Genomic DNA, 14,520 nt, shown 5'->3' with positions numbered 1-14,520 from the left:
TTAGAGATTAGCCACTTTTATGAATGTTTGTTAGAGATTGGCCACTATTTATTTTATCTTGAAATATTAAACTAAAAATGTTAATTTCAGGACAATAAAACTAAAAGTGATGATATACTGGCTAATTCTTAAATAACTGTCCTTTATAGTGGCTATCTAGTGCCATTTCTATATTTTACTTTGTATTGGTTAAGAATTTTAATCTATATTAGTACTTTATGTTTTATATTTTATTTAAATAAAAATTAATTAAACTCTTTATAAAAAATATTTAATTTTTTTTGTTTTAAATAATACGGATTGTAACAAAACTTTTGCTATCCTTTTTCGTAATTTGACACTATAAAGTATTTATTTTGAAAGATTAACCAAACAAAAATGACTTATAATATTACAAAAAGAGCATTTTTCAAATAAATTGGCCATTCGTAAACTATTACTCTCCAAAATTACTTTTTTGTAAAGCAATTTAGAAATTAGAATAAAAGTACTTTTAATTACAATAATAATTAAAAATATATATTATTACTACTTATACTATTATAGAAACGGCTAGCGAGAGGAGGTTGGGGTCGTAGGGGTAGTTTAGGAAATAGGGGTTATTTGGTACATCCATGGACACGCGTCTTTCCAGTTTCAAAAGTTCATGTAATTGCTTTGTTTTTTCTCATTTTTAGCTTCATTTTTGGTTGCCACATGTATACTTGATAGCTGCTACTAGGGGTGTATATAGGTCGGGTTGGTTTGGATTTTACAATTACCAAACCAAACCAATTGTGTTGGGTTATTAAATATAAAAACCAAACCAAACCAATAAAACTCGGGGTTTTCACTCTCGGTTTTTCTCGGGTTTTCGGGTTATTCGGGTTTTTTTCCGATAAAATTTTTGTTGAACAAAACATATAAATTGTGCTCAAAATATTTCTTTAGTCCTGGTAAGATGCAACTATATAAAGTATTTTTCAATAAAATAATACAAAATATGAGATATGTCATGGTATTATCCTAAAATATTCAACAATAAAGACAATAAAATTATGTAATATAAATATTGCTAATTAAAAATCCATAATAAAATAAATATAATCTAAAAGTACTAAGTCATGCTAAAATAAGTAGACTAATAAGGGAGTATTAATTACATGATTAAACGCTAAAGAAAAAATAAAAATAGGTTATGTATCTGAATTATTGCAAAACAAAAAATAGATATTCAATACATTCTCGTTCGTAGTATTGAATTGAATGTCTTTTATTAGCATTAGTATTGATTTGATTTTGGTTTGGGCTTTTGTTAGCATTATTTAATTTACTAATGTTAGTGACTATAAAACTTATTGGAACATTCAAAAGTTGTAAGTCCAACCTTGAAATAATATCTCAAAAGATAAAATTATGAAATCTTTTAAGAAATATTTATAAATTACATCACAATAATTATATTTATATATTAAATATATCTAAAATTTCTATATATGTAATGTCGGGTTGGTTTGGTTTCGGTTTGACTTTCTTTAGTTAAAACCAAACCAAACCAATTATGGTCGGGTTTTTTTCCAACACCAAACCAAATCAAACCAAACCATAGTCGGGTTTTTTTCTCGATTTGACTCGGATTATCGGGTTGGTGCGATTTGTCGGTTTCCTTTGTACACCCCTAGCTGCTACCAAATAGATCTCATAGCAAACAAAAAAGGTACTTATACATGCTTAGAAATGCAAGAAGGTGCTGGTTTAGATAATTGGTCACTCCAAAATATTTTTAAGGCAAAATACATATGTTACCACCTGAACTATGGACCAAATCCCCCTTACACACTGACGATAATAATATTATACACGCAACCTTTCTAAAGTGTAGCTAGTACACACCATTTTTTCCAGATGGCATGCGCGTGTTTAACTAAAACATTGTGCGCGTATAACCTCTAAAATTTTATTGAGATCCTTAATTAAATGCCACGTGTCATAATTTTTTTCCTTATATCTTTTCTTAATATGATAGTAAAAAGAAACTAGAAAAGGGGAAACCAGATCTGGCTTTCTTTTTTGTTCCTTGTCATCCCAGCTTAGATCCATCCTCCCACTTTCCCTTCCCCCCCCCCTTACACACAAAAAATATTATTTTACATTTCTTCCCCAAATCACCTTCCGGCAAACTCTCACTACAACAATTAAAGCCAATTTAAAGTGGGTTTTTGCATTTGAAGTTATAATCCAGCTTGATATTATGTTTCTTCCCGTGTATAAAAAGAATCATAACAAACATTTAAAGTATTTTCCTCTTCAATTGCTGCTGGATTTCTCGTTTTCAAACAAAGGTTTCTTTTTTTAAATAGGTGTGGAGAAGGGGGACTGTGGTATTTGTTGATTTGTTTTGAACATTAATGGTGATGGTGGTAGCTACGACGTTGGTGGCAGCTATGGCGGTAACAACAGTGATAAGGTGGTGATAATGGAAGAATGAAAAATTATTTTAATTTTTGGTGAAGAGGATGAGAAACGTGGGGGGGGAACGTGGGGGAGGGGGCTTTGTTTCTTTTTTGTTTGTTTTCTTTTAAATATTATCAATTGGTGTAAATTTAGTATTTTCTTTTTTTTCTTGAGTTAGGACACGTGTCACGACCTTATTGGCGCGTGACCTCACACATATTTTGAAAAGCTGGTCAAGAAAAAAAGTGGTGTGTATTAGCTACACTTTAGAAATGTTGCGTGTGTAATATTATTATCGTCCACAGAAAGTGTGTAAGGGGAATTTGGGCCATAGGTTAGGTGGGTACTTATGTATTTTGCCATATTTTAAATTAGTACATATCTCAGCAGGATACCCATGAGGGGTTAAATATATGACCATTATTAGTTGTAAATAATAAAGAATAATTTGTACATCACTGCTAACAAAAATCTTTATATGTGGAATTACAAATAATATTCATGAACTCGCAGGATTACAAATAATCTTTACTGAATTTTAGTAATTTTCACTTGCTTAGGAGAACAATAATATCTTAATTTATTACCTAACATTACCTCACGTGTTTACATAAATTAGGTTACTGAGCTTTTTCTGAAAATTCATGGAATGCTACTGATAGTGAATCTCTTTTTGTCCTAGATTTTTCCATTACAAGTTACAACATTACCAATGCCTGTACAGTCTATTAAATTTAATTTAACGTATTCTAGGGATTTATTTGAACACCCAAAAAGGACATAAAAGTGATAGTATTATGAAAAAATTATAGTTACACGTACACCCACTTTTATACTAAGGTAAAATTGTTGCGATTATTTTTACCTACCTATACCATATATGAAACCTTATTACCCTCAATGTTTAAGGTTTGATTTAATTACAAACCCGTATACCAAATTACCAATCCTATACCATACTTAATTAAGGGTCTAATTAATGAGCAGTTTTTACTCCTTAATTAAAGGTATCCATATATCCCACGTTTCTCTCTCCCCTTAATTCCTAAGATCTGACCATATTCGTTTTCCCCTCCCATTTCTTTCTCTTCTCCATTCCTTCATCTTCTCAAAAAATACAGAGATGAGACCCATTGAGTATATCATCTTCATCTGCCAGATTTGTAGTATATTGTCTTCAGCAACACTAGCGACGACCCAGTCTTCACATGAGTTCCATGAGAAATCAGAAATTTCACTTGTATGGCCACCATGAATAAAGAGCAACTCCGGTGGCCCATCTTCTGCTGTTTTGTTCTTCATCAATCCTGGAAAAATTGATTTGTAGTTATTTGTAGAAATTTTGTAGATAAAGAGAAAATTTTGTAGTCAACATTTTTTTCCAACATAGATTGTAGTGTAATTGTACTATAAATGTAGTAATTTTGTAGATACCCTTCAAAACAATACTGCTTTATACATACGTAAACCGATTTGTAGTTTCTTTGTAGATTTGTGGAAGGATATTTGGTCACTTCAGTTCAGTAGCTACACTTTTGAGAGCTTTAAGGCTATGCATTGATATGAAAAAATTCATATCAATGCATTGATATGCATTGTAGATTAGGAGAAAATTTTGTAGACAACATTTTTTTTAAATATAGATTGCAGTTTAATTGTAGTATAAATATAGTAATTTGTAGATACCATTAAAACAATATTGCTTTATACATACTTAAACTGATTTGTAGTTTATTTGTAGATTTTTTGTAGAAAATTTGTTGACCCAAGCGCATCAGCTCACTCCCGTCAAGAACAAGAGCTCCTCCCTATAGTTGACGAAAACAGAGCCTTGCATATTTAAATATGCTCAGCCATTCCTAAAAGAAAAAAAAAGGTAAACCAAATCAAAAAAACCCTGAGCTTTAGAAAGGGAAGACTGGTATATATTTAGAGAAACAGAAATACGTGAAAAATGAGGAAAGAGAAGCCTGCAGAAAAAGGAGGAAACAAATCTAATGTGAATATGAAAAAATATTTAGTCCCAAATTTTTAGGCGCCTAATTTGGAAGGAATAAACTATTCAAATTTTTATCCCAGATTTGTAGGCTCCTAATTTGGAAGGAATCAGCTCTTAATATTGAGTATTTAATAAATGGTATAAATTTTGTAGGAAAAATATAAACATGGCGAGTAATAATGGAAATATGCACATTTTTAGTAATAAAGTTTCATATATGGTATAGATAGGAAAAAATCCTTTTATACAAATAGTTTGTCATATTTATTGTTTACTTTTTTCTAGCCATATGCATAGTTTATACATCGATATTACATAATTATACACATATAAAACATAAATTATGTATATATTATATCTTCACCGGCTATTTTTAGTTTACGCAGTTGGATGGTCGACTATTTGAATTAATTTTTCAATTGTTAGAGTAATATATAATTGCAACGAACCCACTTTATAATGTCCGTTGGGCAGCCAAATTTATGAATTGGTTCTGATTTAAATGCTTGCTAAAAATTTAATCTTTGTAGAAAATTAATTTTGATCAAATATAATTTATTCAAACTTGTTCTTTCTCGACCGAAGAAGAAATTATTCTAAAGGTGAATCATATATTATGTTACTATAAATATTTTTAAGGACTAGCGGTGTAAGAAAGTTTCAAATTTGTATATACCCTTTGTTAAAGTAGTCTAAAGTCTAAATGCATAAAATAAATAGATGATCAGCTTACTTATTCTATGAGACCGGTATCTAGCTTGAGATAATTACGAAGATTTTCTCATGAAATCAGAAATAAATAACCGATAGATAAAAGTTGTGTTGCAAATTATAATTACTCATTTGCAGTAATCGCACAACAAAAAGTCTCTTTTTTTATAAATAAGAAGAAAAAGAAAAGAAAATTAAAGCTACACCCCAAAATTTAGCATAGAGTAATTGGCCCCGTGCTCAGCACGAGCTATCAGTAACTAGTAGATAAGGGGAGAAATTTAAAAATAGCCAGATTTACAAGTGGTCATTCAGAAATAGCCACAGTTTCAAAAGTAATCGAAATTTAGCCACTTTTCATGTAAAGATAAATTTGAACAAAAACACTGTTCAAAATCCGAAAAATACTCCAATATAATATACTGGAGTTCCACCATAAGTATATTGGAACTCTAGTATATTATAATGGAGTTCCAGCATAAGTATATTGGAACTCGAGCATAATATACTGGAGTTCTAGTATAATATATCGGTCCAGTATAATGGCGTTATGATTTGTTGGTTATAGGCACATATGGTGCAGTTCTATTAGTGTTTCATAGTGGAAGTCGAGCGGGAAGAGTAATTTAGTGTTGCTCGGTGAACGGCATATTGGTTATGTCCTATCGGGTGTGCGTGGTGTATGTTATTTGTTTCACCGTGGGTGTAATGATTGCTTTGGTTCCAGACATAAAATTATGCGTGGTTCTCGATTTCGAGCATAATGACTTGAGGTGTTTCATGTGGAACAGTGTTGGATAGGATCGCGCATCACAGCGAAGTTGTGTGGAGGTATGACCTTGCGGGTTAGATTTGTGTGTTATGTTCCTACAATGCGAGACGGGTTCTCGGCCTTGTGTTATGGCGGTACTGGTGAGCTTGAGGTACAACTCTTTCAATTAGGTCATTTTCATGATTTGAGTATGTTCGGATCGTTGCTTATTGGTGCGCGTACTATGCAAGTGGTGTTTTAGGCCTGTACGGATGTGTCATGTCACCAGAGTAGTGTGTTGGATTAGAGGAGATCGTTGGGATCTTTAATGAATACAAACAGATTCGATTTCAACATGTCGGGAGGATAAATATCTAGGTTCGGCTCAGAAATTTGCTATGGTCCTTGCCAAAGGAGAAGTGACCTTCTGAATGGTCCAGTATATTATGCTCGAACTTTCCGCGTGTTGGAGTTCCAACATAATATACTGAAAATTTATATACAGATGCACCGATCTCCGGTATATTATATCGGATCGGTCCATGTTATAGCAAAATACCCGTGCTATTTTAACGTAGATAAGAGGAGAATAGTCACATAGTCCAGACGAGAAATCTAGAGAAATAGAGAACACGACGTGTGGATTATTTTCTTCACTTTCAGAGACGTGTATTGATTTTGGTTGACTAGTAATATCTTGGTCACCAAGGCCTAAAATTTTCGTGGTTGCCAAGGCTTTAACATTTCACTTTCTAATTTCTTGCCTTTCTTTCTCATCAAATATTTAGTAATAATATATAATAGTATTATGTTAATTATAATAAAAAAAAACCAGAGCAGTGTGCTTGTGAGTGTGGGAGAAGGCCTTCAATATGGAGATACCATATTACAGCTTAAAAATTGCAATTTCTTCATTTGCAATTATCTTTGTACTAAGATGGGCATGGAAAATCTTGAATTATGTGTGGTTAAAACCAAAAGAATTGGAGAAATACCTCAGACAGCAGGGTTTCAAAGGAAACTCTTACAAATTCTTGTTTGGGGATATGAAAGAGATGAAGAAAATGGGTGAAGAAGCTATGTCTAAGCCAATCAATTTCTCTCATGACATGATTTGGCCTAGAGTTATGCCATTCATCCACAAAACCATCACCAATTATGGTAAGACTTTATAACTTCAATTATTTTGTACATAGTGATAGCTGTAATTCTTTTTTTTTTTATTCTATCAGTGTCTTTTTAACTTGACAAGAGGGTGAGCAACCCCCACTTCCAACCGAGAGGTTGTGAGTTCGAGTCTCCCCAAGAGCAAGGTGGGAAGTTCTTGGAGGGAAGGATGCTGGGGTCTATTTGGAAACAGTCTCTCTACCCTAGGTTAGGGGTAAGGTCTGCGTACACACTACCCTCCCCAGACCCCACTAAGTGAGATTATACTGGGTTGTTGTTGTTTTTGTTGTTGTTGTGTCTTTTTAACTTGTTGGAAGAGAGACTTTGGGAGCAACGGTAAAATTATCTCCGTATAACTATACCGTGATAGTTGTAATTTTGTTGATTCTATCAGTGTATTTTAACTTATTGGAAGGGGAATTTTGGAGCAACGGTAAAATTATTTCCGTATCACTACATAGTGATATTTGTAATTTTGTTGATTCTATCAGTGTATTTTAACTTATTGGAAGGGGAATTTTAGAGCAACGGTAAAATTATCTCCGTATCACTACATAGTGATATTTGTAATTTTGTTGATTCTATCAGTGTATTTTAACTTATTGGAAGGGGAATTTTGGAGCAACGGTAAAATTATCTCCGTATGACCTATAGGTCATGGGGTGAACAATGAAAGCAACCGCTAATATTTGCATTAGGGTAGACTGTCGACATCACACCCCTAAGGGCGCGATTATCAAACCCTAAGTGAATGTGGGATACTTTATGCACTGGGCGCGATTACTGTATTTTAACTTGTTGCAATAGGTTGTTTGTCTTATTTTTTTTCAAGTAAGTTATTATGATTAGTTAGCTGTAGTTATATTTTAGGTGATCCGATAGCATATAAATCTTTTATATTGTCCTTGTATAAAATTAGTGTTGTTTTACCTATTGTTAGGGGCGGACATACTTATAAGGAAGCGGTGTCACGCAACACTGCTTTGTCAGGAAAGTTTTACTAACTATATGTGTTAATACTATTAGAAAACCAATAAATGGAAAAAAATGACACCACTCGACATAGATTGTCTCCTGGTGTGTTGGTTATGTGTTTGATTTTGCTCTAGGCTCCAAGCAGTCAGAGGTTCAAACCTCAACTAGCATATATTTTTTGGCTAATATTGAGAGAGTCTCTGTGGTTAAAAATTGTGATTACGCAGAATTAACTCAGGAACTTTTCTAACTTAAGACTCCACGAAACCAATCGACTAAGGCTATTTTTTTTCTAGAAATATGATAATTTTATTTATTTATTTCCGTTCTTCTATAAATTACGATACTGCTAACAAAAATTCCTGCATACGTTCCTGCCTGTTGTAACAACTCATTTATCACGTTTCATAAAAAGGGATGTTTACACAAATAGCCTGGTAGATTTACTGTTACTTTTTCTAACCGGTATATATAAATTATATATAATTATACATATATTAGCTATTTTTAGTTTAAGTAATTGGGTGAACGACTGTTTGACAATGGTTTCACTTTGCAGGTAAGAATTGTATTGTGTGGTTTGGGCCAAGACCAGCAGTCCTGATCACAGACCCGGAACTTGTAAAGGAGGTGCTAACGAAGAATTTCGTCTATCAGAAGCCGCTTGGCAATCCACTCACAAAGTTGGCAGCAACTGGAATTGCAGGCTATGAAACAGATAAATGGGCTACACATAGAAGGCTTCTCAATCCTGCTTTTCACCTTGACAAGTTGAAGGTTTTACTATGAAAAACTTTGTTATCTTTACCCTTTTTGAAAAGCTTTTATAGTTACACGAATGTTATGATATATTTAGGATCATAAGTTTCAAAAGTCTTTTATTCGTTCTTAAACTCCGTGTCCAACTACAACAACAACAACAACAACAACCCAGTATAATCCCACTTATTAGGGTCTGGGGAGGGTAGTGTGTACGCAGACCTTACCCCTACCCTAGGGTAGAGAGACTGTTTCCAAATAGACCCCCGGCATCCTTCTCTCCAAGAACTTCCCACCTTGCTCTTGGGGAGACTCGAACTCACAACCTCTCGGTTGGAAGTGGGGGTTGCTTACCATTAGAGCAACCCCTCTTGCCTATCAGAGTAAATAGAGGACGGTTACGTGTAGTTATCTTTTAAATGATCTGATAGTGTAAAAATTCATTAATGTACTCTAACATATTGTCTCATGCTATGTCTGCGTTATTTTCAGTTTATTAGTCTACTTTTAATGGACACTTATCTTAAGTTATCTTAACATATTGTCCCATGTTATGTCTGCATTATCAAAATTTTCATGAATGTACTTCTCTTTATTTCCTTTTCTGTATTTGTGTTTGTTTTCTTCTGCTTATTCACATTTTGCTTTTAACAAGATTTATTTTACTCAAGTTGCCAAAAAAAATTGCACGGACGCACGCTCTCTTTAGATTTGATAAGATAGAAAGATTCAGCTAAAGGAAAGAAGAGAAGATAGTGATTCTTAGCTATTGACTGGGATAGAAGAATCTAGATCCTTAAACTCTTATTGTTTATGTTTGGCAAACTTGAGGTTGGATTCTTTTTAATATGCAGCATATGCTACCTGCATTTCAATATTGTAACATGTTATATCCACCTTATTTTCCAGGTCATTCATCCACTTTTGATGGATGGTTACGTGTAGTTATCTTGTAGGCGAGCTGATAGTGTAAAAGTTTATCAGTGTACTCTATAATGTTGCAGCATGTTATGCCTGTCTTATTAGGTAAATAGTCCATTTTAATGGACGGATTACCTTTAGTTATCTTTTAGGTGACCTGATAGCTTAAAAGATCTTTTACACAACCAGTTTATAGATATTAAACTCTTATTATCTTATTTTTGGCAAACTTAAGATTGGATTCTTATTAATGTGCAGCATATGCTACCTGCATTCCAATTTACTGCTAGTGAGATGTTGAGCAAATTGGAGAAAGTTGTTTCACCAAACGGAACAGAGATAGATGTGTGGCCATATTTACAAACTTTGACAAGTGATGCCATTTCAAGAACTGCGTTTGGAAGTAGTTATGAAGAAGGAAGAAAGATTTTTGACCTTCAAAAAGAACAACTTTCACTAATTCTAGAAGTTTCACGCACAATATATATTCCAGGATGGAGGTAGAGTTATTAACTTCTTTGGATTATAAATTAAATATGTTAGATAATGTTCCAATAATCTTGAAAAAGTATTGCCAATCCGGTGATTTATGAATCTTGAATTGACATTCTAAATTTATTTTGGTTTTAACAAATACCTTTTGATATATCACAAATTAACTAATTTATTCATGAACTTTATTTAAAGATGTTTAAGTTTTTTACAATTTTGAGCCTATAAGTACAGTTGAAGTTTTTGGAAATGTTAAACAATTTTGTTTTCAATTGAAGGGGAGCCTTGGAGCAATGCTAAAGTTGTCTCTATGTGACATATAAGGTCACTGGTTCGAGCCGTAAAAGTAGTCACTAATGTTTGCATTAGAGTAGGCTGTCTACATCACATCTTTTGTGTGGTCTTTCCCCGAACCCTGCATGAACACGGGATGCCTAGTGCACCGAGCTACCTTTAAACAATTTCCAATGGAAAAATATTTCAGAGAGACATTGGTCAGAAGGTGATTCACCCTAAATTCAAGAGTAGAAAAAAAAAACATTCTTGAATACAACGTTGAGTGACTTAGTTAAACTCTAGAGATCAATGATGTGGTTGTGGTTATCATTCTTCCGTTTGCTCTTGGATGAGACTTCAAGTATCTTTAAGAAAGAAGCGCGTTTACGCGTTTCTAAGCCTATCAAGTTTCTTATTGATTATCTAACAGTAATATTATCAATGTTCTAACAAAATCATCACTAGAACATTTAATTTTCTTGTTTGCAACTTCATATTAAATCACTTGAACTGCAGGTTTTTGCCAACGAAAAGGAACAAAAGGATGAAGCAAATATTTAATGAAGTACGAGCACTGGTATTTGGAATTATTAAGAAAAGGATGAGTATGATTGAAAATGGAGAAGCACCTGATGATTTATTGGGAATATTATTGGCATCCAATTTAAAAGAAATCCAACAACATGGAAACAACAAGAAATTTGGTATGAGTATTGATGAGGTGATTGAAGAGTGTAAACTCTTCTATTTTGCTGGGCAAGAGACTACTTCATCTTTACTTGTATGGACTATGATTTTGTTGTGCAAATATCCTAATTGGCAAGATAAAGCTAGAGAAGAGGTTTTGCAAGTGTTTGGGAGTAGGGAAGTTGACTATGACAAGTTGAATCAGCTAAAAATAGTAAGTATTGTCTACATATTCAATTATTTTGAACTTTTTCTTTTTAATAATGGTGATGTTCGGGTCTGTTTGTGCACACTTCGATCGAATAAGAACTTACTTGTACCTACCATTTATACCAACCCAATAAATACATGACATATGTCTTCACATGCATTTTTATCACTAAACCATATATAGTTCTTAAAACACATGGTAAATTGGTATAGTTTTAGTGTAAACAACGGGTACAAATAAGTTTTTTATACCAGCATAGGTACCGAAAAACATTATCACTAAAGCTTAGACAAATAGAAATCACCTAGAATTGTTTATCTCCTTTTGAGATTTAATTTGAACCCTGGGGCGTGTTTGCTTTATAGAAAATATTTTTCAGAAGAAACTTTGTCTCACTATCCAACATTCTCTAAGGTTTAGAAAATGTTTCAAAGGGACGATCGAAAAAACATAAGCCAAGAGAGCTATTTTCCCTCTTTTAATGAAAGATATTTTTCCAGGAAAATATTTTTTTGGTGTTTGATTGACAGAAAATGACTTATATTTTCCTACAGAGCAAACACACCCCTGATCTTTCATAGTTTTCACCCACGTCATGTACCACTAGACGACACCATTGAATGCTTCACCTAAATTTTGAACTTATTCTCATCTTCTAAAAGCCATATATTTTGAGGGCAATATTCACTAGTTTGATCTGTCTTTTTATAGGTAACTATGATCTTAAACGAGGTCTTAAGGTTGTATCCAGCAGGATATGTGATTAATCGAATGGTAAACAAAGAAACAAAGTTAGGGAATTTGTGTTTACCAGCCGGCGTACAGCTCGTGTTACCAACAATGTTGTTGCAACATGATACTGAAATATGGGGAGATGATGCAATGGAGTTCAATCCAGAGAGATTTAGTGATGGAATATCCAAAGCAACAAAAGGAAAACTTGTGTTTTTTCCATTTAGTTGGGGTCCAAGAATATGTATTGGGCAAAATTTTGCTATGTTAGAGGCTAAAATGGCAATGGCTATGATTCTGAAAACCTATGCATTTGAACTCTCTCCATCTTATGCTCATGCTCCTCATCCACTACTACTTCAACCTCAATATGGTGCTCAATTAATTTTGTACAAGTTGTAGATATGGTCAATTTGGAACTTGTTATGGAACTTTTATCATTGTAATCAACCATATTGAGGGAACATGGTTTGAGGTTAAATCCTCGTGTGTGTGTCGCTGGTCGTTGTTATTACCCTCTCTACTCTTCGGGGTAGGGATAGTGTCTGCGTACATATTACCCTCCCCAGACCCCACTTGTGGGATTATACTGGGTGGTTGTTGTTGTTGTTGTTGTACTCTCTCAGGTTGTTTCTTGTTGACCAGCCTTGTGATTCTCGTTATAAAAATGTTGGAAATAGTATAGTTAAATGTTAATTAAGAGTGTGATTAAGTATCTAAGTTCATTTGTCTTTTGAGTTATGTCCTAGACTCGTAGGTGTTTAAGGTCTAATATGTGTTCTTTAGAAATGTGTGTCTTTTGAGTCGTTCTCATTGTTATTAATTCTACGTCATTTAATTAGGAGTTAAAAGTGTAGTAGCTATATATATGTCAGTCTTGAATGTTGTTTTGTAAAAGTGGTATTTTTCATAATATTGATAGTGTGTTTTATGTTTATCTCGGTCTTTTATCCTTTTTTGCGTCTTGCGAATTTTTATCCTTTATATTGTATTATTCTTTTTTTTTTTCCATTTACAATAGCGTGAGGGGTTGCTCTAATGGTAAGCAACCTCCACTTCCAACCAAGAGGTTGTGAGTTCGAGTCTCCCCAAGAGCAAGGTGGGAAGTTCTTGGAGGGAAGGATGCCGGGGTCTATTTGGAAACAGCCTCTCTATCCCAGGGTAGGGGTAAGGTCTGCGTACACACTACCTTCCCCAGACCCCACTAAGTGGGATTATACTGGGTTGTTGTTGACAATTTCGCATAAGCAGACCAAAAGGAAGAAAGTATAAAAATGGAAAAAGAGGCAAGACTTTTCAGGCTCGTTTGGCCATAAAATAAATTTCACTTTTTTTGAAATTCTTTAATCAAATATTTGGCCATGTAAATTTCAAGTGAAGTTGAATTTCGAAATTTTTTGGAAATTTAAAAAATTCTAAAAATTACTTTTTGAAATTTCACTTCAAATCACTCACAAAAATTCAAAAACAGCTACAAATTGTATTCATGTCTAACACAACTCTAATTTCTAAAAACTATTTTCATTTTTTTAAAAATCATTTTTTTTTTCGAAATTGAGGGGAAATTGTCGATTGGAGTTTGAGATTTGGGAGTAAAAATGGAGGAGAAATTGAGGAGTTTTACTCTGTTAATGGAAAACGACGGAAAGTTTTATTTAACTATACCTCGTATACAATTTATACGAGGTAGTTATTTTTCCTTTTTAAGAAGTAAACAATCCATTTTCTCTTTTAACTTGGAGTAAAATCACACTTTCTATTTAATTAAAGATTAAATATACTCCTTCCGGTCCATATTAGTGACCTTGGTTATTAAATATATTTGGTCCAAAATAATTACTATCATTTTAGAAAATCAAAGTATAATTAATTACCTTTTTTTATTTTACCCTTAATATTAATTTTTGTTGAAAGTAAAAACATTAATACATAGCATAAAAAACTTAAAAGTCAAGAGAATTAAATGTTGAGCAATGTATCCATATAAAAGGTCCCTCTGGTTTTCTCTTTCTACAAATGAGAGTTTTTTTTTCTTTCCTTGAACAAACTTACCAAATCTACAAGAAATCACTTCAGTATCACCTCTCAATCACACTCTCAAGCATATTCCAATAAATAAACCTATCAAAATCACCACTCTCATCCTCTCCATTCCCTAGTTTTGCCAAACTTTCACTATATACCAAACACTAAATCATAAGTATCAGGAATTTTACAATGCGAAGATGGCGGAAGAAATTACAGAACGCCTTCATAAATTTATTCTAACGGAGGAAAAAATGAGGTTGTGGCAATAGAATTTTCAGATATTCAGGCAAGCATGAAAGAATGTGAAGTAAGTCTTCTTGGTAAGGTAATCTCTGACAAAAAGTTGAATTTTTATGGAATTAGGAACGCTATGACTCT

The 14,520-nt window shown here is 33.2% G+C and overlaps 1 protein-coding gene across 1 annotated transcript; it reads left to right on the top strand.

Moving 5' to 3' along the window:
* Window positions 1-6,699: 6,699 nt before the first annotated feature.
* Window positions 6,700-13,051, top strand: LOC104237737 (cytochrome P450 CYP72A219-like). The gene is made up of 5 exons (XM_009791949.2): window positions 6,700-7,055; window positions 8,596-8,813; window positions 9,975-10,216; window positions 11,001-11,385; window positions 12,094-13,051. Exons 1-5 carry the CDS (start codon window positions 6,767-6,769, stop codon window positions 12,514-12,516), a joined length of 1,557 nt encoding a protein of 518 aa, XP_009790251.1. The 5' UTR covers window positions 6,700-6,766; the 3' UTR covers window positions 12,517-13,051.
* Window positions 13,052-14,520: the final 1,469 nt, after the last annotated feature.

This window comes from Nicotiana sylvestris, chromosome 8 (assembly GCF_000393655.2).
Source record: "Nicotiana sylvestris chromosome 8, ASM39365v2, whole genome shotgun sequence".
In the NCBI taxonomy this organism is placed as follows: Eukaryota; Viridiplantae; Streptophyta; class Magnoliopsida; order Solanales; family Solanaceae; genus Nicotiana; species Nicotiana sylvestris.
Note: the sequence above shows the minus strand (reverse complement) of the source record. Positions and strands in the feature narration are given on the sequence as shown.

Coding starts and splice junctions, on each gene's coding strand:
- LOC104237737 (XM_009791949.2), top strand. CDS start 6,767: ATGGAGATACCATATTACAGCTTAAAAATTGCAATTTCTTCATTTGCA. Junction 8,814..9,974: donor TTCACCTTGACAAGTTGAAG/GTTTTACTATGA, acceptor ATTAATGTGCAG/CATATGCTACCTGCATTCCA. Junction 11,386..12,093: donor AGTTGAATCAGCTAAAAATA/GTAAGTATTGTC, acceptor GTCTTTTTATAG/GTAACTATGATCTTAAACGA.